General features: G+C 41.6%; 2 protein-coding genes and 1 long non-coding RNA gene across 4 annotated transcripts in view; 2 read left to right on the forward strand and 1 right to left on the reverse strand.

The window, feature by feature from the left end:
* LOC101170969 (nucleolar protein 10) overlaps nucleotides 1-18,704 on the forward strand; it is a 29,318-nt gene extending 10,614 nt beyond the window's left edge. The window contains exons 9-21 of the mRNA XM_004082672.5: nucleotides 2,142-2,227; nucleotides 2,338-2,416; nucleotides 3,108-3,257; nucleotides 4,534-4,600; nucleotides 4,851-4,903; nucleotides 7,585-7,711; nucleotides 8,415-8,494; nucleotides 12,715-12,813; nucleotides 12,965-13,057; nucleotides 15,200-15,373; nucleotides 16,090-16,403; nucleotides 16,500-16,599; nucleotides 17,910-18,704. Of these exons, the coding sequence (XP_004082720.1) occupies nucleotides 2,142-2,227; nucleotides 2,338-2,416; nucleotides 3,108-3,257; nucleotides 4,534-4,600; nucleotides 4,851-4,903; nucleotides 7,585-7,711; nucleotides 8,415-8,494; nucleotides 12,715-12,813; nucleotides 12,965-13,057; nucleotides 15,200-15,373; nucleotides 16,090-16,403; nucleotides 16,500-16,599; nucleotides 17,910-18,038 (1,551 nt within the window). The 3' untranslated portion in view covers nucleotides 18,039-18,704. The remainder of the gene's footprint in view (nucleotides 1-2,141; nucleotides 2,228-2,337; nucleotides 2,417-3,107; nucleotides 3,258-4,533; nucleotides 4,601-4,850; nucleotides 4,904-7,584; nucleotides 7,712-8,414; nucleotides 8,495-12,714; nucleotides 12,814-12,964; nucleotides 13,058-15,199; nucleotides 15,374-16,089; nucleotides 16,404-16,499; nucleotides 16,600-17,909) is intronic.
* Nucleotides 18,567-19,772, reverse strand: LOC144988958 (uncharacterized). Its single transcript, XR_013653063.1, has 2 exons — nucleotides 19,665-19,772; nucleotides 18,567-18,778 (listed from the first exon to the last, which is right to left on the reverse strand). It is a non-coding gene; the product is annotated as an uncharacterized LOC144988958 (long non-coding RNA).
* odc1 (ornithine decarboxylase 1) lies at nucleotides 19,363-24,160 on the forward strand. Of its 2 annotated transcripts, none has more exons than XM_011490632.4 (11): nucleotides 19,363-19,937; nucleotides 20,648-20,796; nucleotides 20,886-20,997; nucleotides 21,123-21,296; nucleotides 21,387-21,559; nucleotides 21,640-21,856; nucleotides 21,932-22,015; nucleotides 22,129-22,291; nucleotides 22,370-22,473; nucleotides 22,563-22,777; nucleotides 22,856-24,160. In XM_011490632.4, exons 3-11 carry the CDS (start codon nucleotides 20,899-20,901, stop codon nucleotides 22,995-22,997), a joined length of 1,371 nt encoding a protein of 456 aa, XP_011488934.1. In that variant the 5' UTR covers nucleotides 19,363-19,937; nucleotides 20,648-20,796; nucleotides 20,886-20,898; the 3' UTR covers nucleotides 22,998-24,160. The 2 variants fall into 2 exon arrangements, with proteins under 2 accessions (XP_011488934.1, XP_078796499.1); XM_078940373.1 differs by having other exon boundaries at nucleotides 19,795-19,937; nucleotides 20,868-20,997.
* The last annotated feature ends 814 nt before the right edge of the window (nucleotides 24,161-24,974 follow it).

The following is a 24,974-nucleotide window of genomic DNA, read 5'->3' on the forward strand; positions in this document are numbered from 1 at the left end:
ATGCAGGGAAGACTCCAGTCTGAAGAGAGCAGTTCAAGATGTTCAGTAGCTCTTCCTCACAGGATGTGATAACTGACTTAAAAAGGGAGGATCAACAGAACAAGTTTTTGTTTTCATTTGGGACATCATTTGTCGGAGCGCTGCAGCGTCAATCAAGACAAAACTGTGGAGTGTTCTCTCACTGATAGGAGGGCGTACAGTGGAAAGGTCAACGGGGGGTCGTTGATCCCTCCCCTGTAAGATAGATGATCTGATGCCATCTATCTTAGTGGTAAAGTGGACTACAAACTCCTCACAGGTTTTACTGTCAAAGGTGGATGGTGGGCCAGAGGTTGGGTTTATTATTTTATCAATTGTGGCAAAGAGGATTTTTGGCTTTGAACGATTTTCTGCGATGAACTTTGAGAAATAGTCTTGCCTTGCCTTTTTAATGGAGTTATTGTAATGCATTAGCATGTTTCTAAAAATGTGGTGATGTACTGTGAGGATTTTTCCACCGTTCTGCCCTTCTTGTCAGTCTTAAGTTTCCTAATATCTTCCGTTCTTCAAGGCGGTGGAGCTTTCTCCTTAACCGTTTGTATTTTTAACGGGGGAACTTTGTCCAGAATTGTGGTGAGTTTATTATTAAAGTGTTGAATCGATGAGTCCAATGATGGATATGAAAGAGATGGTTGCTGATTTTCCAAGTGTGAGGTAAAGTTTGCAGCCACTTCAGGGTGTAGACGGCGCCCTCTAATGGTTCTCTCAGGGGGCTTCTCAATTATGCAGTCATGAACTTTAAAAGAAGTTCAGAGAAATCAGAAATAAAAGATGAATTATATTTAGGAGATCTGTACACAATCAAACACAAAATGACAGGATTATTAAACACTATGGCCTGATATTCAAAAGAAGAATATTTGTTAAACATGGTGTCTCTAAAACCAATACCTGCAGATAAAATGGCAGCGTTCCCACCACCCCTGCCTTGTTTTCTGTCCTTGTTTGTGAAGTTGTAAAGGGGGGGTGTTGCCTCTGACAGAGGGATTGGTGGACCAGAGTTCCAAGTCTCTGTTAAAAACAGGCCATTAAGATTGTGATCTAAAATAAAGTGATGAATAAGAAATGATTTGTTTGAAAGTGATTGAACGTTTTAGAGTGCCAAATTCAGTTTGGTTGATTTATTGCTGTGACTGGATTGGTGGTGACAGGAGGAGTTCTGGATGTGCACCGTTTTAAGATTATTATAGATCCTATTGCATAGTAAATAGATCGTGTGGATATAAGGGATGGTATGGTGAAGGTGACAATTGGTGGTGATGGTTTGTGGGATATCTGGCTGGGGGGTCTGAAGGAGGGGACAGAGTTTTGTTGTGATACTGCAGATACTGGTTCTGAGGGAGTACTGAGAGTTGATAGTCAGCCCTCTAAGCTCCAGAGCCCTTAAGTCTTCAGGTGCAGGCATGCTCTAACCCTTTTAATATGTTCTGGGTTAGGGTTAGATTGACTGACTTCAGGGAGAGATCAATAAAGTTGACAACAAAAGAACCTCTAACACTTTTAGAAAGACAGGGGTGGGAATTATATCGAGGGGGGCAGGATGAGGGCTTAATCTTTTTCAGTAGAGAATGAACGTCCTCCTCTGTCACAGGAAAGAAATTAGACCAATACTGCGATCAGTATAGGCTCTGAAAATGGATCCAAACGTCTTATGTGTGATACTTATCAAGGCTAGCTAAACCAGACAAACACCGAGCAGGGACAGACGGCAGTCCACACACACACCAGCACCACAAGCTTCTCCTTTGGATGATATTTCACCTTGTTTTTTTAAAAGATATAATTATTGCAGCATAGGGCAGACAATCCTCGTCATCGTAAAAACTAAATTTAAATGCATTAAATTTGGATAGATTTCAGATAAAATTCTGAACTTGTTTTCTGTGAATATATTTGAAATAACTCCAGTGAATAACAATAAATGATACTTTTTTTTAGGTTAATGATGTACTAAAGGGACCTCTTTGCTTAAGAAATATTTGGTGGTTTTAAGACGCAAAGTAATTTTAACATGATAAGCAGAAATGTTCATGGCTAATCGCTACAATCAAAACAATCCATCAAAAGTCTTGCTGTCTTCATATTTTGTTTACTTCTGAAAGGGCAAAGTGGAATGTTGGGACCCTCGTGTTCGTAACCGAGTGGGGATATTGGACTGTGCCCTGAGCAGCTTTAGTGACGGAACAGAGTGAGTATCAGACCCATAGCCATGATGCCTTTGATGACCTGACTTTTTCTGTGGTTGCAGTTGTGGTATTGTTTTTGTGTTACATGATAACAAAACATGTTTGTCGACAGCGTTCAGAGTTTGCCTTCCATCAGTGCGCTTAAGTTTAACGGCTCCCTCACCATGGGAGTTGGCACAAGCACTGGGCAGGTGAGCTCCTTTCTATTTATTGGCTTATTTTTTTCCTGTTTTCTTTATTGCAATTGTATAATATTCTTTCATAAAATGTTGGAGCATAAAATATATTTAGTATATTTTCATGTAATTTTGTTGTTTTGGTACCATTTGTTCAGCTCCTCCCAAATATATGAAAATTATATTTTTTATGATTTCTTCTAAATCCTCAATGCAAATGACAGTCAGAATCCTTTTCAAGTCACTAACCATTAAATTAAATGTTAATGAAAAAACTTCCTAAAGATAACAGTATTTTTTTCAACACTAAAAACTTTTAAAGCCACTGTTTCACATTAATACTCACAATAGAGTTTGACAACATTTGGTAGATTTTAGGGAACAAAACATTTTCATTTGTTGCATTGGGAGGTCATATTTCCTGAAATCAAAATATCTTCCAATGAAAACATCTTCATAGGGCAGGTTCCATTTGAACATAGACAAAACAAAACTGAACATAAAGCACATTGGACCGGCTCCTTTTGAGCTCTGCTGCAGGTGGTGGGCCCACCAGAGAGTGATTCCACACTGCAGGAAGAGCCCCTGCCGCAGGGCGCTCACCGGCGAAACCCAAGAAAAGCAAAGCCTTTCAGTCCTATTTACATCTTTGTCTCCCCATCTGTGTGCTTGTTCCAGGGTTAAGATTTTTCTTTTTCTTTTGCAGGTGCTGCTTTATGACCTGCGGTCCAGTTGCCCGCTGTTGGTCAAAGACCACCTATACAACTTGCCCATCACTTCTCTCAACTTTCAAACTCATTTGGACCTTGTTTTGTCTTCTGACTCAAAAATTATAAAGATCTGGAACAAAGATACTGTAAGTTAGTCTTTGAACTTTAGAGCTTTAAGAACACTTGCTGATCCATTCATCTTGCTTTGTTTTAGGCAAACCTTAAATTAACCTAAAATACCTCAAATAAAAATTCCTTGTTTTTGAAGAGCAAGCAGTTCACAGTGACAAAAAGTTAACTCATTTGGAATGATTAAAAACAGTACATTTATTTCCTTTTTCTTAAACTAAAGATTGTTTTAACCCCATTTTAGATTAATTTCTAGCAATTCATTTTTATTCTACGACTAAATTCAAGAGAATTCACCTGAACTTGTTTTTTAATGAAAGTGCAAAAAAGTTAAAGTTTCTCAGCTGAAACCTTTAAAAAGTCAAACCATTTAAAAAGGCGGAAAGATATTCCAGAGCTGCAAAACAGGACTGTGCTAAAGGGAGGTGCACAAAAAAATGTATTTAGCATTTTAGTAGATCTGGAGCCTCCACTGATGATAATTATCAATTTTTGGATTTATTATAAGCCCAGATATTGTTTAGACTGGAATCAAACTCATTAACTTTACTAATAAAATGTTAACCTTTTTTCATTCCAAATGAAATTATGAATAGTAAACACATGTTCTTCTATTAACATTTTTAAAAGTATTAAAACTTGTTTCCAACATATTTCGTTGTCAGCACTGTAGCCCTACAGGCTTTATGAGGAAAGGGGTGGAGGAAATAAATTTGAATGCAATTGTTCGCTAAATCCCTCTCAAGGGCTCTTTGGTACAAGTCGTGGTGTACATCAGGCAACATGTTCAAAGGAACCACAAACTCCAAACTGGTCTTTTTAAATTGGTTAGATGATTCCTGGCTCCAAATAACGCTTGGAGTAAACATTACTAGAAACATTATTAGAAAAAAAAAAACATTACCGTCTGTTGCTTATTTACTTTTCCTACTTTGCACTTTAAATGTTTCCATTTTACTTTCTGTCAAAACATAAAAAAACATTTGTTTGTGTGGTATTAATTCAATTAGTACACCTGATTTTGATCATTTGGGTGACTGAGCCAATACTTTTGGTAATCTAGTGTATATATTAACAGAAAGCCTTGGTATTATATATATTTTAGTAGAAATCCAAACTGGATTTGTATAAAAAATGTAAGTGAAGGTTTATTAGTTGGGGAAAAAAGAATATTCTACAAAAAGCTGAACATCTACACAAAGTTCCACACATTCTTCTTCCGGATGTTTTGTTTTTAAAGAATGCCATGCAAAACGTCTACCAATAGTGGCTGACTGTTGCTCTTTTCACCAGGGAAAGATCTTTTCCTCCATCCAGCCTCAAACCAACATCAATGATGTTTGTATCTATCCTAATTCAGGTAAAAGGAACACGTGCATGAAACTGTGTGCTTGCAGCAGAATCCTTGAGACATTCAAAGAGTAAAACAATAGATATCACAACCCAATTATGATGTATGACTTGTAAAAAGTAGCCTTCTGTTCTTGTTTTCTTCAGCTTTGTTTTTGTCTACTTTTGTCGTAATATCACAAATGTGCCATTTTCTTTCTGATGTTGATTTAGATTTGTTTCTTGTCACATACACTTCACTTTGTTTGTCTCCTTTTTAGGTATGATCTTCACAGCTAATGAAGACACAAAGATGAACACATTCTATATTCCTGTGAGTACAGAGTTGCATCACAGAGGTCATATCTAGTTGTTCAGGGGCTGTAATGGGTTTGAGAATGAAAGAAACGTATGAACAATGGTACAATGAAAGAATGCTGTATTCTAACATAAAAAGGCTCCATCTTATTGGTCAAATGTGAACATTTAATGTAACCATTTATCGCCATTTACGTTGTCTTTTGCCATACACGTGTGACATCATTTATCGTGATAAATTTGCAATTTATTGTGCTGGCTTAATGTGAGCTGAAACTCTTCTATCACACATCACACCTGACACTGTTCTCCATCCATACCAAACTGCCTGCTTTCTTCTTCACTTTTTTTTCACTCTCTCCATCCCTCTGGACTGTTGTCCCTAGAACCTTCAAATCCTCCTCCTTCTTCATCTCTTCTCCCTGTAACCTCACTCTTCCTCTTGGGTTCCTCTCATTCACACATGTTCTCCGTCTTACTGCCGCTAACCTTCATTCTTCTCCTTTCCAGGAAAAACCTCCACCTCTCTAGCTTCTCCTCCATATGTTTTCTGCTCTCACTACAAATCACAATATCATCTGCAAACATCATAGTCCATGGTGATTCCTGTCTAACCTCATCTGTCAGTCTTTCCATCACCACTGCTAACAGGAAGTGGCTCAGAGCTGATCCCTGATGTAATCCCACCTCCACCTTGAACTCCTCTGTCACTTCTAGAGAACACCTCACCACTGTCTTACAGCCCTCATCCATGTCCTGCCCTGGTCTAACATACTTCTGTCACTCCAGACTTGCTCATACAAGACCACAGTTCCTGTCTGGACACCCAAACTTTCTCCAGAGACAGTGTGTCTCTCTCTGACCTTCTCTGTACTTCTCTATCAACATCCTCAAAGCAAATATTGCATTATTTTTGCGCTTCCACCAGTTTGTCCTCTTCTCTGCCTTCGTCCTTTCTTTCTTCATCGTCTTCATCACCAGAGTCATCCACCACACCACCATCCAATGCTGTCTGGAAACACTCTCACCTACCACTGCTTTGCAGTCACTGATCTTCAAATTTCACCGTCTACACAAGATGTAGTCTATCTGGGTGCTTCTACCTCCACTCTTATGTTCCTGCCTCTTCTCAAAGAACGTATTCACTTGACCCATTTCCATCTTTGTTGCTAAATCAAACACCATCTGTCCTTCTACGTTCTTGTCCTGGATACCAAACCTGCCCGTCACCTCCTCATCACCTCTGTTTCCTGCTCCAACATGTCCATTGAAATCTGCACCAATGACAACTCTCTCTCTTCTAGTGATGCTCATCATGACTTCATCAACGTCCAACCAGAATTTCTCCTCCAGATCACATCCTACCTTTGGGGCGTACCCACTAACACTAAGGCCCGCACACCGTGACGAATATTCGCCAGCGTTTTTCGCCACGTTTTTTGTGTTCACACCCAGGCGATTTTCGCTGACGGTGAGCCGAGTGAACATGCAATTTCATTCCCTGACATTAGATGGCGCTTAATGTAAACACAAATACTCCTGTACACAAGGTGGCGCTGCGCAACTTTACGCTTCTTAAAGTCGCTTTTCACTCAGAAGAAGAGAGCAAGTATTTACGCGCTTGTCAGAATCAAACAAAGAAAACATGAATATTTCAAGCACCAGTTGCTCCAACTAGTGCTTGGTTCGGGGAAATTTTAGAATGTCCGTCATTATTTCTTCGCGGCAGTGTAGACGCTACTTGGCGTCTATCTTCTTCGCTGGTATGTGTGCTCAGCAAGGCAGTTTTGTGTTTGAGTGCCCCCAAGTTGTGTTTTACTGTAACTTCAGAAGCTCCAGACACGTGTGCAAAAGCGCCATTCTCATTGGTCGTATAGTTTTTGACGCGACGCGTCGAACCAAAAAAACGAACCCGAGGCGTTTTTTAAAAAGTGACGCTTTGACGCGTGGCGTTTTTTCGCGTCGGTGTGCACACTCTCATTGGTGCCCTTTGTTTAGTCACGAGGCGTTAAACGTCGGCGAAAATCGCGGGCGAAATTCCTCCCGGTGTGAACAGGCCTTTAACCATCACACCTTCCATTTCTATCATCAGACTCATCACTCATTACTCTTTTTACCACAACACTCCTAACAAACTCCTCCTTAAAGATGACTCCTCCTCCATTTCTCCTCCCATCTCAACCAGGATAGAACAGCTTGAACGCTGCTCCTAAGCGTCTAGCCTTGCTACCTTTCCACCTGGTCACCTGTTCGGACACACCTTCCCATTCGTTTTAATGGGAAGGTGTGTCCAAACTTTTGGTCTGTACTATACGGGCTGGCAGGGCGAAAGTCTTACCTTAATCTTCCGATCAGAGGTCGACAGCCGTACCACTGCACCACAGTGATGATGATGTCATCAAGTTCATTCAACTTGACAAAATGCAATAGAGAAGCAACCACTGTGCTCTTGTTACAAAATTAATTAATCTGACCTGAAAACTGCTTTTTCTGACTGTGAAATCCGACATGTGATGCGATTTTCACAGCCAGAGGATGAACGAAATTAGACAGAACCTTAAAATCAACTGATTGGAAAGTTAAGTGAAAAGAGTTTACATGGGTTAGGGTTTTCTGTTTTTGCTTCAATAAATATAGATGAGTTTGAGACTTTTGTTGCATCCTAAATTCTAACCTTGAAATAATTTTTTTTCTTAGGCTCTTGGCCCTGCTCCACGCTGGTGTTCTTTCCTTGACAATCTCACTGAGGAATTGGAGGAGAGCCCAGAGATTACCGTGTATGATGATTACAAATTTGTCACGCGAAAGGACCTGGAAAATCTGGGTGAGACCATACTGCTCCAACTTTTTTGTCTCTCCCAGAAAGTTAAAGAAAGAAAATAAAAATTCATATTAAATCAGTCTCAGATTTCAATTTCAAAAATCATATTTTGTTTTACCAAGGTTTGTGGTTATTGCAACAGAATTGTTTTTTCAGATCAGAATGTGGGGTTGGAGACAAGAATTGAACGAGACATTGAAGGGGTTGAATGGCAGGCTCAGCAATAATGACATCAAATGACACAAAGCACAGTTGATGAAAAGCAAAACCCTAATGTGATCTGGTTGCATAACTGCACTAGCCAAGATCATCTGGGTAGTATTTAAATTAGACATTCATCAGGGAAGAACCTATTGCTTAAATGTATGCATTCTTCCATCCACGGGCTCTCACAGGTTTGCAGGATTAAAAACAGCTAAGATGTCTGTTAAAAGCTGAAAATGTCCAGTTCCTCATCCCAGTGTCTCATAGAAATTAATTCACCAAAATTATTGTAACATTTTTCATCTGCCAAGTTATTTTGCTCAGTTAACTAAATTTCAGTATTGGAGTGCTATATAATCGAGAGTGATCCAGTCTGACACTAAAGTCTTGCGTAGTGTCTACTTGCATCCATAATGCCTTAAAAAATATTTTTCATTCAAAAATTCTGTTTTTTATTTTAATTCATGTTTCTTGTTGACTTATGTTTGTTGATTTGTTTCAGGTTTATCCCATCTTGTGGGATCATCTCTTCTGCGAGCATACATGCATGGTTTTTTCATGGACATGAGGCTGTACCACAAGGTATGATATGTATGGATCAGTGGGGCAAAAAAGTATTTAGTCAGCGATCAATAATGCAAGTTCTTCCACTTAAAAAGATGACAGAGGCCTGTAAGTTTCATCATAGGTAAACTTCAACTAAGAGACAAAAATGAGAAAAAAATCCAGAAACTCACGTTGTCTGATTTTTAAAGAATTTATTTGTAAATTATGGTGGAAAATAAGTATTTGGTCAATAACAAAAGTTCGACTCAATACTTATTATTTACCCTTTGTTGGCAATGACAGCAGTTAAACGTTTTTTGTAAGTCTGCACAAGGTATTTTGGTATTTTGGCCCATTCCTCCATGCAGATCTCCTCTAGAGCAGTGATGTTTTAGGGCTGTTGCTGGGCAACATGGACTTTCAACTCCCTCCAAAGATTTTCTATGGGGTTGAGATCTGGAGACTGGCCAGACCACTCTAGGACTTTGAAATGTTTCTTATAAAACCACTCATTTATCACCCGGGCAACTTGTTTGGGATCGTTGTCACGCTGAAAGACCCAGCCACGTTTCATCTTGAATGCCCTTGCTGATGGAAGGAGGTTTTCACTCAAAATTTGACCATATATGGCCCCATTCATTCTTTCCTTTACACGGATCAATCGTACTGGTCCCTTTGCTGAAAGACAGCCCTATAGCATGATGCTTCCACCCCCATGCTTTACAGTAGGTATTGTGTTCTTTGGATGCAGCTCAGCATTCTTTCTCCTTCAAACACGATGAGTAAAGTTCTATCTTAAAGTTCTATTGTGATTTCATCTGACCATAGGACATTCTCCCAATCCTCTTCTGGATCATCCAAATGCTCTCTAGCAGACTTTAGACGGGCCTGCACATGTACTGGCTTTAGCAGGGGGACACGTCTGGCCCAGCAGGGTTTGAGTCCCTGGTGGTGTAGTGTGTTACTGATGGTAGCCTTTGTTACTTTGGTCCCAGCTCTCTGCAGGTCATTCACTAAGTCTCCCTTGTGGTTCCATTATTTTTGCTCACCGTTCTTGTGATCATTTTGACCCCATGGGGTGAGATCTTGGGGGGAGCCCTACATGGAGGGAGATTTTCAGTGGTCTTGTGTGTTTTACATTTCCTAAAAATTACTCCCACAGTTGCCCCCACAGAAAGCCAGAACAGCAGGTCAGAGAGTAGGCTATACTACACTCCCACCCTGAGCTTGGGTACACAGCCCCAACAACCACAGATACGCTGAGCGAGGCAGCAACTAACCTGAAAGACAAAATCATGTCTAGAATGAACACTAGGCAACCCTGACACTAGCTACAACTGTCAAGTGATGTACCGCCTGAAAGTCTCCTGGAAGCTGTGAATGAAGCTTTGAGGGCAATTCCTACCACACTCACAGAAACCAATGAACTGGTCGGCTGGTCAAAACAGCTGAGTAGACCCACCAAGGCTAGAAACTGAACAGTACGGTAAAAGTATATGGGAGAAAGAGAAAGCACATAACAGCGATGCCCAATGGCTGGTCTTTCTGAGAAAATAACATAGGAACCTCCATGAACAGAGTCCAGTAACCATCACCGAGGCAGACATCCAAGAAAGAGTCTCAGGTATGAAGAACTGGACAGCATCAGGCCCTGACATGATACATGCCTACTGGCTGAAAGAAACTCGGCGCACTCCACGAGCGCCTGGCAACACAAATGAACCAGCTGCTAAGAGATGGGACTCACCCCGAATGAGTAACGGAAGGGCGAACGATCCTGATCCAGAAGGATCCCTCAAAGGGTGCAGTCGCATCCAACTACCGGCCAATAACCTGTCTCTCCACAACATGGTAGCTCATGTCAGACATCATTGCAACCAAGATAAATAGGCACATGGATCAATACATGGGCAACACACAGAAGGGCATTGGTAGAGACTCCAGAGGAGCCAAACACCAGCTCCTGGTTGACAGAACAGTTGCTCAAGACTGCATGTCACGACACACCAACCTGTGCACAGCCTGGATTGATTACAAGAAAGCCTATGACTCAATGCTACACACGTGGATCACTAATGCTTGGAGCTGTACAACATCAACAGGACTCTAAGAGCCTTCATAGGAAACTCAATGAAGCTGTGGAAAACCACCCTTGAAGCCAATGGGAAGCCACTTGCACAGGTGTCATCAAATGTGGGATATACCAAGGTGATTCTCTGTCCCCACTGCTGTTCTGCATAGGTCTGAACCCCCTCAGCCAAATATTCAACAAGACTGGATACCGACTCAGAAATGGGGCCAACATCAGTCACCTCCTCTACATGGTTGACATCAAGCTATATGCTAAGAGCGACATTGACATTGACTCCCTGATCCACACCACCAGGATCTACAGTACTGACATTGGGATGTCATTTGGGCTCAAGAAATGTGGCCGGATGGTAGCAAAGAGAGGCAAGGTAGTCCACACAGGAGGGGTCTCACTCCCAGAAGGAACAATAGCAGACATTGAGGACAGTTACAAGTACCTTGGAATTCCGCAGGCAAATGGCAACCATGGAGTAGGCAACAAGGAAAGCTGCAACAGCTAAATACCTACGAGTAAGGCAAGTCCTGAGAAGCCAGCTCAACTGCAAGAACAAGACCCAGGCAATAAACAGCTACGCACTGCCAATTATCAGATACCCTGCAGGAATAATAAGATGGCCAAAGGAAGAGATGCAGACCACGGATTTTAAGACACGAAAGCTCCACACCATGCATGGAGGGTTCCATCCCATATCCAGCAACTTGAGACTGTATGCTAGCCGCAAGGAAGGAGGCCGAGGACTAGTGAGCGTAGAAGCCACTATCCAGGATGAAACATCCAAGATGCATGAGTACATCAAGCTGACAATGTGCTCAGTGAATGTCTCGGGCAATGAAGTGCAGAGGATGCAGTGCTGGAGGACAGATCCTCATGGCAGAAGAAACCCCTCAATGGGATGTACCACCGGACCATAAATGAAGTGGCTGATATCAAGAAGTTCTACCAATGGCTAAAAAGGGCTGTATATATATATGTATATATATATATATATATATTATTATTATTATTTTCGATGGCCTGCGATCTACTGTCACGTCCTTGATCGCGATCGACGTAATAAGCACCCTTGCTCTATATGTGTACCGTAGAATATTTTACGATTACCTAAAAAAGAAAAGGGTATGAACTACGAACTATGTATGAAAGGAAAATGTCAGACCCCTTAAACTGGATTCTTAGCCCCATCCTTCTCTTCTCTCTTTAATTTTTTTTATGTCCTGTCTTTGTGCTGTCAAAGCACAGCCAGCTAATTGCCTGACCACAGCTTTTCAAATGGAGCCAGAAACATACAGGGCTATATGGACGCAGATGTTGGCTTGCGGCTTTTGATATCTGTCATTGCTTTAGACCACAATGTTGCTCCATGTGTGTTCATTGTTTAATTATAGGGATACTTTCAAAGTTGCGGAGATATGTGTTTTCCACATCAAGTGGGCCACACTTGTGCAACCTGTAATTTTTATTTGTTGCGCCATTTGGAAAAAAGGTCATGTTCTAGAGGTCTGCTTAGATGCATCCCAAGAACTCCATACCCCAGGGGTGCCACACTCAATGACACGTGGGCCAAAATTCAAAACACTCAAGGCGCGGGCCGAACAGTAAAGACATTTATTGAACACACTAAAAATAAATTTTTAAAACTTTAAAAAGAGACAGGAAAATTATTCTGTAATAAACCACATTAACTTTAAATATTATTTTGCTCTTCATAAAATTATCTTCTGCAAGATAGAAAAATAAGGTAAAAGTTAAAACAAAAAAACATTCAAATATATTTACTTTTAGATAATTTTATATGAAAATAAACAGACCTTTTAAATATCCCAAAAGACTTTGCTTTCTATAAAATATACCCTGTCAAAATTACAGAAATTACAAATTTGAAAGTGCAGCATAACAAAACAAACGAAACCTTTCCTTTTCAGGAAAAACTTTTGATTTTCAGCAAAGACAAATGAATTTAGTTTTCTAAATTATTTGAAAAGTACTTTGCCTTTGGTGTCGTACTTTGTCTGCAACTTTTGACAGGTCTGCTGAATGGGATTACTCCATATTGCTGAATATAAAATTGTTTGGGATGCAAGTGTAGACATGCATGCAAACCACTTACACACAACCCACATAAAAGCCACATCTCAATACTTTTGTTGTTTGCTTTCGGCTCCAGGTAAAGACCATGGCAAATCCTTTTGCTTATGAGGAATACCGCAAAGAGAAGATCCACCAGAAGATTGAGGACTCCAGAACCCAGAGAGTGCAGATTAATGTAAGAAGTTGCTCGAACACTTAGTTTCTTCTACAAACCAATTTTAATATCATCAGAACAAATCTTAACAGTTATTAACAGTTATTGACTGAATACTACAAGGAGCTTCTTTGTGTGTAATAAAAAGTATAACCTTTTCTCACCGCTACAGAAGCTTCCAAAGGTAAATAAAGAGCTGGCACTGAAACTGATGGAAGAGGGGAGCGAGGATGCAGAGTTGGCTTCTCAGAAAAAGAAGGGAAAGGTATGAAAACACAAATTCACTTGTTGATATTGTCACACTCCATTTATGATCCAAAAGAATTCATCGTATGTCTGTCATGGTCTGAGCCCTCTAAAACGGTGGTCCCTAACTTTTTGGCAACAGACCAGTTTGAAATGGGACAATATTCTCGCAAACTGGTGTCTAAAAGGCTCAACTTGTCTTCCAGTTTCTGGAAAATCTATTTTTCACTTGAAGATGGCAAAATACAACTGTTATATAAAGTGAAGGCTGTACACAAACATGTTTGTACACAAACATGTTTGTGTACAAACATGTTTGTGTACAGCCCTGTAAAGTTTTGGAAAAGTTATGTAATTTTAATGTTTTGGATGGAAGAATACATTAAAAAATCAGAATTTAGAGAGATTCAAACTTAAATGTGGCAGAAGTTCCACCTCACGCTATCAGAAGTGGGAATCCACGTTGCCTTAAAGCAGTCGAGTTATCGTCAGTTCAACTTCAAATCAGACACGGATCGTGAAACGCTACGAAATGTAGCTTTAACGACGAGCAGATTTTCAAGGAGAGGTATTGACTGAGGCCACTGAAAGACCTGAAGCGCATTCTGCAGCAGAAACCTGCAAAATGCAGACTTTGCTCCTTGGACATCAGCAGCATGAGAGAGGCGGGGCTGGAGAGACCCGGCTGCTGAACGCTGCAGATGGCCAGAGAACTTTAGAAAGCGGGTGGAAATGATGGCGCTACTATGGAAACAGATCGTACTCAGTAAAAGAATTGAAGAAAAACATCCACGGGGGAACTTCTATCGCATCTTTTCTGTGAATCCTAATATTTTTTAAGAACTACTAAAGCAAAGAACTCCAAACATGGTGGACTCTGACCTCATCTGCTCATGAAAACTATGAGATGATCCACAATTGAAAGTACAAAAGCATCAAAGTGTCCGTGTCACAGACATTTTTCTGTTTGTGTTCGTCACCACATCACCATCTGTTCTGTTCCTCCTACTGACTTTATCCGTAAACATTACAGAAAAAACACGACACAAGTGTTCAACATCGGACAGGATGCACTGCTTATTTATTCATTTGGCTTGTGAGTCAATCCTGACACAAAGCAGCAAAGTCTGTGGGTGACCCGCTGGACACTCTCGTTGGGGGTGTGGTCAACTTTGTCAGCTTCTCTATAACTTTGTTCTGATTTCTGCCTCTGCAGCTTCATGTGAAGGAAAAACTCCGGCTGGAACTGGTTTTCTGCCTCACCACAGACCAAAATAAGCAGTTCCTACCGGTCAATAGAACCACATCCAAGGTTTTACTCAGTGATCTTTGTGGATAAAGTCAGTAGGAAGAACAGACGGTGATGTGGTGACGAGGACAGAAACTAAACAGATCATGTCTGTGACGCGGACACTTTTCTACTTTTAATTGCAGATCATCTCGTAGTTTTCATGAGCAGATGAGGTTGGTTGGTTTGTAGTTCTTTGCTTTAGTAGTTCTTAAAAAATTTAAAGCAATAATCAAAAAAGAGTGAGAACAAAGATCCCCTGTGTTTGTTTTTTTATGAATTGAACCCAGTAGGCTTCCATACCTTCCTGCAGTCAGACACCAACACAGTCAGACAAACTTGGATGTTCCAATAGGTGTCTGGGTTGGATTTAGCGGCCCGACTACAATAGTCAGACTCAAATGGTTTGTTTTTTTTAGTTTTGTAAATTCAGTGATAGGTTATGGAAAGTTATGGTTAACCATAACCATAAATTCTCTGGATTTTGCTTCTTTTTCCAGTGTCACTCATTTCTCTACGTTTTTGCCCTGATGTTTTCTCTTCTAGTCTTCTTGTTGCACATGGCGCTCTGTTCCATTCCCCGCTGCTGCGCATGGAACGAGCTGGGAAATGGGAATAAAGGGGAATTCAGGAGAGAGGGCAAAGTTACTGTTGTTTATTTCCCAACCATGTTGATGGGGTCAAGGGTTATGAAGGAGAGTGATTACAAGAGAAAGATTGATGCCGTCCCATCTGTGTGCAAATCCGGCCTAGGATTGCCCTGCACGGCCTGGGGGTTGCAGGGTCCAGGGAATGGCGGTTCAGTGAGTTGTGAGAACAGTTAAATGGCTGCAGCATTCATTGGTGTTTTTCCCTTTTTTTTACTTCGTTCAGGCTATGCCCAGCATTCTCGGAGACGACCGTTTCAAGAGAATGTTTGAGAATCCCGACTACCAGGTGGATGAGCAGAGTGAGGAGTTCCGCCTGCTCAACCCCATCGTCTCCAAAGCTGGACAGAAAAGAAGGAAGAAGCTGCGTCAGCTGGCTGAGCTGGCGGCGGACAAACAGGTAACACTGTTCGTAAGTCTGTTGTTAGACATGACGGCGATGTTTAGGGGAGTTTACTGGAAAGATGACAAGATTTTCACAACATTTTGTAAGTCAATGACTGTTGTCCCAAACAATGTTTTTTTCTAACCGTTTCACCCTTTAACGTCTGAGATTCATTCATTCATCTTCTTAACCGTTTTCCCTTTCGGGGTCACGGGGTTGCCGGAGCCTATCCCGGCCACTTGGGCGTAGGCAAGGGATACCCTGGACTGGTCACCAGTCTGTCGCAGGGTGGAATATCCTCAATCACACATCCATTCACTCTCACACTCACACCTATGGACAATTTAGAGTTGCCAATCAACCTATGTAGCATGTTTTTGGACGGTGGGAGGAAGCTGGAGATCCCGGAGAAAACCCACGCATGCACGGGGAGAACATGCAAACTCCACACAGAAAGGGGCTGCACGGTGGCGCAGTGGTTAGCGCTCTTGCCTCACAGCAAGAAGGCCCCCGGTTCAAGTCCCGGCTGGGGGACATGAAAGACACAACATCAATGGGGGAACGTCTGAGATGTCTTCAGGAAATCCTAAATAATACACACTCTTTGGCACACCGTATGATCAATGTGAATCAGCTGGAGCTAAAGCGCCGGGTTAAAGGTTTAAAATGAGAGGGCTGAACTGCAAGAAGAAATTCTTAGGCTCCTCTCGTATCTAACTTTTGTTACCCAGGATGCTGAAGATGCAGAAGAGCCAGAAGGACAAGTCAGCTCTGAGGAGGAGAGCTCTGATGACGACAAAAGCTGGTTGGAGGAGGTCAGGGAACAGCGCAGGTTGCTGCGGCAAGAAGACAAACACCGCTGGAGACAAGAAAGGAAGGAAATGGACAGCAACACAGTTTTGCTCGAGAAGAAAGAGAGCAGAGGCAAGAAAACTCCCTCAGTGGCAGAAAGCAAGAAGACAAATCAGCCCCAGTTTTATAATCTCAAAAGTGGAGAAGAGTTTAGAAGTTTCAATGAAATGGCTCACAAGCAGAAACTTCAAAAGTAAGTTTTTCTTCAGTGATTGTTTATTTAAATATTGTATAGAAATACTGTTGAAAATGTTGCAGAGTGTGTGCAATGTGTTTGTGTTTCATCCAGAGCCTCTCTGGAGGATCGCCTGCAGTTGGAAGAGCAGCAAGGAATCAGTGTGGCAGACACGGCAGTGGGCAGCAAACAGCTCACCTTCACTTTAAAAAAGGTCTGTTCGTCATTGTTTAGCACTGGAACATTCATGGACTAAGACTGGGCAGATTTCTGATTATATATCACCTCATCAGTCAGTAGAATTAGCAAAAGAAAAGAACAAAGAGTTTTCACAGTGTTGCAAAGCATCACAAATGTAATACCCAGCAAGTTAGCATAAGTTCCCACAGGGCTCTAAATGAACACCCGCCTCTTCCAGGCGAGGCATTGCTCATCAACTCTGACAAGGGATTCAAACTCACAACCATGACTTTTAAGTGTCTGCCTCCTTACCGCTTGGCTACCACCAAGATCCATCCCAGAGCTGGTTCAAACATTTAATGCTGACACTGTAGTGCAGATTTATTAGTCACAGACGCCACAGCAGGAGGGGGCATTCAGGGGCTGCATGGAATTTCTGTACTTTTGTGCTTTCATGAAGAGCTCACTATTGCTGCAGTCATGCCTGCTGGTAATTTCGAGCATTTGCTCACACTGACCTCAGCCAACGCAAACACACACTGACCTGTAGTTCCATGTCATTGAAATGACAGACTCAAAATTACAACACACTGATCTGTAGGAACACACAATAATGCAACATGTTGCACATATTTCAACATATGCATGTTTTTCTATGCATGACAATTTAAAACAACTTTAAAGTAATTATTCTATTCATCACTAATTTTAATCTTTACTCTTCTGTTTTACATTGAAAAAGACACTGGTGATTTTAATTAAGTTAATTCAAGTTTGTTAAGTTGTAAATAAATGACCATGACCAGAAATAAACATTAGAGCTTTGATGAAAAGTAGATGTTTCAAAGAAAGATTTGTGTTCATAAAAAGGTTCAGAGATCAGAAGTGTCTTTCGTTAAAATAATTGCATTTCTGAAAAGTTATAAAACCTGACAGAAGACGACACTTTCAATTATTATTAGTGTTTTGTTTTCGCCAGAGAGCAATCATCAACTTGAACTTTATAAATAAAAGGAAAAACAGTTTTGCTTTCAAAAACATGAATCATTTTTGTTTGGCTGGTAGACTTTGGATGTTACCTTGGCTACTCACCTAACGAGTTCATTTGGAGCCCTGGTTTCAGATGCAAACTAAAAATATGATACTGATTCTTAGAGTTAACGAAACATTGGCGAATATTTAAAAAGATGATTATCCATGTTATGACTGTACAGGAGATTTGATCTGGGCCACGTTTTCACTTTTTTTTTTACTTCTGAAAAGAAAACATGTTAGCAGTTAGTCTGTGGTTCAATTCCTGCATCACGGCGGCTGTCATGTAACACCGTTTTTGTCTTCTGGCAGTCCGACAAACAGATGAAGCAGCAACAGGCTGAACACGAGCACCACCAGGAAAGGAAAAAACTGAGACGCTCAGCTGGACACCTGAAGAGTGTCCGTGGGAAAGGCCGGGGAGGAAGAAGCTTTTACTGAGGACGGGCCTTGTACAGCTGCTGCCCACAGACACCAGTGGACTAGAAAAGTCACATCTCAACACATTTGGAAGCTTAGTTTATTCATGTTTCATAGTTTCTCAGAATGGGGCTATGAATAACTACAGAGAAGTATGGAGAACCTGCTGTCTCTTGCTGGAATATTTTTGTATTCACTGGATTTCAAATTCATCCTAGTGCTACACACAGGGTTTGTGCTTGTGCGATTGTATTTGGTATAAAGACGACTGAACAAAAGGTGAACAGAGTAGTTGGGCTTGTTGAAATTGTCATCTGTACTTTTTGCTCAAATGAGTTTTGACGACAAAACGGTTGCCCAGTTTCCTTCTTCGTGTTGCCAAATCAGTGACTGTTTCTCTCTGCAACAAAAAAACATGATTGACAACGTGTCATCACAAGCTCCGGGTGTAGTGTTCCTAACAATTCACCCAAAACACCATGACAAAGACAGTGGCTCACTCAAGTCTACAAAACCAGAATAAACAGAAATCAGCCAGTAACCTGATGTAGCCGACATGAGCAGATTTCTCTTCAGTTTGACGTCAATTCAGCTTTGATCTTTTTGTGCTTGAATATATGTTTTTAAATGACTGCTTTCTTGGACATGTGAAGATCAGAATAATAAATTTTCAGGCTGGCTTGACAACTTTTGTGCATCTCATCTCTCCAAGCAGAGAAGCGGCTTTGGGACGGGCGGAGGCGGCTTTTGAATGAACAGTCCTGAGAAAACATGCAACCAATCGTGAATTGGTGTTTCCAGTCAGGTCCAGACAGAGTAAAGGCGGATGTTATTCCAGCTGAAGTTCATCCAGTAATGATGACGTGTGACGTTATCATTAGTCACAGGCCGTGTTCAGGCGCAACAGTACAAGCACAATTGGTTAATCCGTGCGCACGGTTCACCAGATTTATTTAGCTACTGACAGCTGGAAGGCTCTGTAGTTTCTGATTCATGACTATTTGAATAAAGAAATCCATAAAAAGGCCGTTTTAAGATTAATTTTCTATTTATATGTCCTCTAACATCTTAAAATACCACAAGAACATGCCAAAGCACCAAAAACACTATTTTCATTTGAGTGGGTCTTTAAAAAATGGCTGTCCATTTACCTGTCTCTTGTTTAACCCTTGTGCTATCCTAGGCACTTTACCATTGGGAGTTGGGTCATCTAGACCCATTAGACAGTGCGCTGAACCGTTTTTCGTCAATGATTTGTGATCCTCACTGGTGTCCATGGATTACATGAAATCTTTCCACCTTTGTCATGGTAGGGAGAACACGTCAATGGAAGGGTGGGGTCATCTAAGATAGAACAAGGGTTACTATGTAGTGAATCCTGAAGTTTCTATTCAGTCCTCTCCAAAGAAAGGAAACATGCTCATCTGTTGTCTATCTGGTATTTTACTCTGTTTCCACATCAGCATCCCGTATCAACAATGGTGTAATTAGTGTCTCCTCTGACTAAAATGGTTATGGGGAGAAGGGGTTATTACAAGTTTTGAAAGGTCAACTTGACTGGAATGAATTTTAACACCGGGACAGAGTTCCGGCTGTCCAAAATGATTAACACATGAAGAAAAAACGTTCAAAAGAACTTTAAACAACCTCCGTGTGGCCCTTGTCTGATGTCTCACCACGTGGATCAAGTAACGAGCTTGAACTGGTTTCTGAATATAGCGTGGGCCGGTTTGAGCTGGCTGCGTTGCCATGGTAACGGCCGCCCTATAAAGTCTGTTCTGCTTCTGCTACCGGGTTTCCCAGGCAGTCAGCCGGCAGAAAGGCGTCGCGAAGAACGCGCTTCTTTTCGGCGGGGATACCACTCTTTTTAACGCCCGGTCCTCGGTCTCATGGACATGCTCTTTGTAAATGCTTTTTCAGGTAAAGGAGAATTTTTAACAAGCCGTTGAATCGGCTGCAGTTTTTATGTATGTACGCTTAAATTCGCCTGTAACGATGTTCTTTTCGGTTAAAGTACCGACAACCAGGCTAATGTCCGGTCGGGCCCGCGTGCCTGTTTAAGGCTAAGAGAGACGTGGATCTCATTAGGAATTGAACCGCAGGACGCGGTTACAAAAGCGTTACGTGGCTGTTTTACATCATGGCTTTGCTAACTAGCTTTCTTTGCTAACATTGCTAAAGCTAGGAGAGCGCAGGCCTCTGGCTTTGGTTTGATGTCGTCAGCGACTCTGATCTTAAACATTTCTGTTTCTACGCTTTAAGTCCGGTTTTATTCAAATATTTTAGTAAATGGAAAAAAGAGCTCGTCTCTTGGCACATGCATTTACCAGTCCAGGCGGAACCGGTATGTTGACGTCATCACGAAAAGCTCGGACAATGATTGGCTCATCCTCTTCCCATGACGCCGGACCCTGTCTGTGATTGGATAACGGTTTTTCGTGGGCGTGTTTGGGCCTCGTGTCGTTATCATGGCTTTTCTTGGAAAAATGGCAGCTTTGCTGAAAGTTAGAGACTAACTCAGAACAGGAGGTTCAGGGGTCTGAGCTGAACACGTGCAGCGTATTGTAGATGTAAAATGGCTCATCTTGCTGCTCATTCACTGATTCAGTGACTTATTTTTCTTCTGACAGAATCTCCACAGTAGGAAATCGTACCGCGGCTCCTCTACAGGCCCTAGCATTGAGTCTTATTTAAAGGGCTTTAACTTCTTCACCGGTGAACCACCTTGGCCTCAAAGACTTGATTAACTACAGCAAATAATTGTGTCTCTTGTATCCAGGTAAGTTTTTTGTTTTTTTCTTGTTCATTTGGAACTTTGGTCTTGTGCAACCTGTCTGTATATGATGACAGCCTCTCATTTCTGTTTAGGTCACACGTTACCATGAACACTGAAGTGCCCACACTTGAATTTTCTTTCCTTGAGGAAGGGTTTTCTGCTTGGGATATTGTTGAGCAGAAGATCAATGAGTCATCCCTGACCGTAAGCATCCTGTGCTGTCAATCATTGGCAAAGTGATATGCTGTCTGGAATGGTGATAGATAAAGAAAATGGCTGTTGTTTTAGTTACACTACAGCTAAAAAACTGTATCGTTTGGATATTGCAGGACGACAGGGATGCTTTTTACGTCTGTGACTTGGGAGATGTTTTGAAAAAACACCTCCGCTGGACGAGGGCGTTACCCCGTGTTACACCTTTTTATGCCGTCAAGTGCAACGACAGCCGGGCTGTTGTCATGACTCTCGCGTCTCTTGGAACTGGCTTTGATTGTGCAAGCAAGGTGTGTCTTTAAAGAAACCTTATTAAGTCTAATATAGAATTTCTCTGTAGTAGAAGTGAGTTTTCAATGCAGTTTGTTTTCCTGCTTTAGACAGAGATTCAGCTTGTTCAGTCCTTGGGAGTGCATCCAAACAGAATCATCTATGCCAATCCTTGTAAGCAAGTTTCTCAGATGAAGTATGCATCTGCCCACGGAGTGGAGATGATGACTTTTGATAGTGAAGTGGAACTCATGAAAGTCGCTCGTTACCATGACAATGCCAAGTAAGGCTCTTTACCTCTAAGAAATGAATGCTACGCTTTTGCATTGCGGCCCTTCTAATAATACATTTGTTTTGGTGCAGACTGGTGTTGCGTATTGCCACAGATGACTCGAAGGCGGTTTGTCGTCTGAGCGTAAAGTTTGGGGCCCCGATAAAAGCTTGTCGGGGCCTTCTGGAGCGTGCCAAGGAGCTGGGGCTGGATGTCGTTGGCGTCAGCTTCCATGTTGGGAGTGGCTGCACTGATGCTGGGACCTTCGTCAAGGCCATAGCAGACGCACGCTGTGTCTTTGATATGGGTGTAAGTAAGGACTGCTGACATCTAGACACAGCTTAGAACGTGTTGTGAAAATAAAAGCATTCTTTGAACTCACAGGAGGAGCTGGGCTTCCAAATGGATCTCCTAGACATTGGAGGGGGTTTCCCTGGTTCAGAAGATACTGAACTTTCATTTGAAGAGGTATGAAGCCCCATGAGATTCTCAAAAGTTTATCAAACAGCTATAAGAATTTTAGGATTTGAAAAGGAAGAGTGGTTGTAAATATTAAACAGTATTTTTTTGTCTTCTTTTAGATCACAGCAACGATAAACCCCGCATTGGACAAGTATTTTCCCGTTGACTCTGGTGTGAGGATCATTGCCGAGCCCGGGCGGTTCTATGTGGCGTCTGCGTACACACTGGTTGTAAATATTATCGCCAAGAAGGTCATCATTGATGAAGAGGCTCCCATTGATGGTAATATTGTTGACTGAAGCTTTTTTTATTTTGGAAATGCTTTTTAACCTTAAACTCTAACCATAAACTCTTCTGCAGAGGAAGACAACAAGACTCTGATGTATTACGTCAATGATGGGGTGTATGGATCCTTTAACTGCATTCTCTATGACCATGCTCACTGTTATCCAGTGCTGCACAAGGTTAGAAAAGGCCAAAAAAAAATCATGGCTGTGCACGCGTGAACTCAGTAGTTTATTTTTGCCCCCTTCCATTCTGTTGTTTTGGACAGAAGCCTAAACCAGATGAGACCATGTACTCCTGCAGTATCTGGGGCCCAACCTGTGACGGCCTTGACCGCATTGTGGAGCAGTGTTGTCTGCCGGACATGCAAGTTGGTGACTGGCTCGTTTTTAAAAACATGGGGGCCTACACTGTAGCTGCATCGTCCACCTTTAATGGCTTTCAAAGGCCTGACATTCACTACGTCATGTCACGCCCTGCCTGGTGAGTTATGAGAGACAATCCAGGTATGTTACTTTGAGACTTTCTGTATAACCATCGTGTTTCTGTCTCCCCCACCAGGCAATATGTGCAGCAGATCTTTGCCCAGGGTGTGCTACCTCCTCCTCTAGAAGGGTCTTCCCAGTTAGAGATACCGGCGTGCTGTGGCAGAGGGAGCACTTTTGACATGCCAGCTAAGCCGTGCCCTGCTAACATCGTGTAAACGTGTTGTAGAGCTGCAGAACGGCTCCATAGATCGTAGCATCTTTTTTTTTATTATTGGTCAAAGGCTAGTTCTTTCAGCGTCTGACCTAATTGGGGCCAGTTACTTGCAAGAAGACGGAGATGGGCAAATTCTGCTCACTTGTGTTGGGATCATTGTTGATGAAATGACCCTAAATCCCACTCTTTTTCCTCTGTGTTCATTGAATAGTAGGGGTGTGACGATTTATTTTAACGATCCGATTCTCTGACCTAAAGTGGATCCACATCACCTTCATCTAAACTTCCAGCAGTGAGACTCAGACAGAAATTCCTGCGACTGAACAGTGAAGTTTTCCAGATTCTTGGATTTCTTCCAGATCATCAAGTTTAAATGAAATATGTGTCCAAACAAACAAATCAACTAGAATGAATGTCAAATCCCTTCACATGTTAGTTTCCTAAAGTTCTCCACTGTTGTTTTCCCACATCCAAAGAATCCAAAGGGAACATTCTAGACACTGGATGGTCACATGACTTTATTCAAAGTCTGTCCACACATTGGACTGGAATGATGGACTGATCCATTGGTCAAACGTTACACCCTTACTGAATTGTTACACAGCTGCTTTGCACTCGTTTCTGACTTATTGAGATCATTTACCTCAAGTAAACACTGTTGCATTATTTGAGTTTCTTATCAGAACAGTAATCGGCTGCAGCGCAGACGCTTGGGGGGGGTTTATTTAGTCAAAAATGCAGTGTAATGCTGGATTCTGGGTTTAGGGTTGGCTTATCTCACCAGTCCTTGAAGTTTCTGTTGAAGCCATGTGACTCAGAGGTCATCAGAGTGGTTTCTAGTTCCTTAACTGGCTGCTATGTTTTTTATATATATACATTTCAAATCTACACCTAGACAATTTCCAGTGTTCTTAAGAGATGAAGCTTCCTGTGCGGTTGTCATAGTGACACTGTTTAACAGTTTTAACTGGTGTATATTGGTTTCCTGTCTAGTGCACGAGTCACAGGAACAACATGATTATTGAGCTGCACATACAGGACACAAACGCTTGAAAAAAAAAACATTCAAGATCAATTCATTGTACAGGAATCTGCTCATCTCCTGTTTTTCTTCCCTTTGTTTATAAGTTTTATATTTTTGTAATAAAACATGTTTCAAAGCCACACCGGGTTTGTTTTATGTCGTGTTGTTTTACAATGCTGCAATTGCTATGGTATAATGGGATTTAGAAATTATTTCACATTATTTCACGAACAATTTATCCAGTGGTTGGTTAGAATAGTATTTATGAAACTGAATGCCTGCATCAGAGACATCAAGACCTGGATGACAATTAATGACCTTCTGGACCCAGAAAGCACTGAAGTCATTATAGCAGGTCCTAAAAACCTCAGAGATGCTCTGTCTGCTCAGATAGTCTCCCTGGATGATGTAAGTATAGCCTCCAATTCCACAGTTAGAAACCTTGGGGTTTATTTGACCAGGTTGTGTAAAACTGCATTTTTTTCAAAAGATAAATGTCCTTAACGTTTGCTGTGGGCCCACCATCTGAACAGCTAGCTGTACAAATAAGCAGAAACACACCCGGCTTATAAGGTCATGAGCCGGTTGCAGGTCTCAAAGAATCTAATATTTGGGCCCACAATGAGACTCAACATATGAGACTGCATTTACAGCAGCTGCTGTGACGTCAGTGATGGATCAGTGACAGCTCTCTTAATGCAGACAAGTTGGAGCAAACATCCAATCCCTTTTCAGATGGTGAACTTGTAAAAAAAAATAATGCTGAAGGCTGCAGAAGTCTTGTTCCCAAAAAGCAGTCGACCTTTGCCAATACAAAGGTCAAGGATTGCAATGGAAGATAGAAGATCTCTGAGGAGACTTGGGCGTCAAATGAAGACAGAATCCAGTCATGTAATGCATTTTTGGTCACTGTTGATGAAAACACGGACATCACAGATAAATACAACTATATTT

This window comes from Oryzias latipes, chromosome 22 (genome assembly GCF_053564925.1).
Source record: "Oryzias latipes strain Hd-rR chromosome 22, Olatipes_Hd-rR_3.1".
Taxonomy (NCBI): Eukaryota; Metazoa; Chordata; class Actinopteri; order Beloniformes; family Adrianichthyidae; genus Oryzias; species Oryzias latipes.

Bases quoted from the DNA above. Each gene is read 5' to 3' on its own strand.
- odc1 (XM_011490632.4), top strand. From the start codon at position 20,899: ATGAACACTGAAGTGCCCACACTTGAATTTTCTTTCCTTGAGGAAGGG. The intron at 22,016-22,128 runs GTATGAAGCCCC...GTCTTCTTTTAG, and splicing joins CTGAACTTTCATTTGAAGAG to ATCACAGCAACGATAAACCC. The intron at 22,474-22,562 runs GTTAGAAAAGGC...TGTTTTGGACAG, and splicing joins GTTATCCAGTGCTGCACAAG to AAGCCTAAACCAGATGAGAC.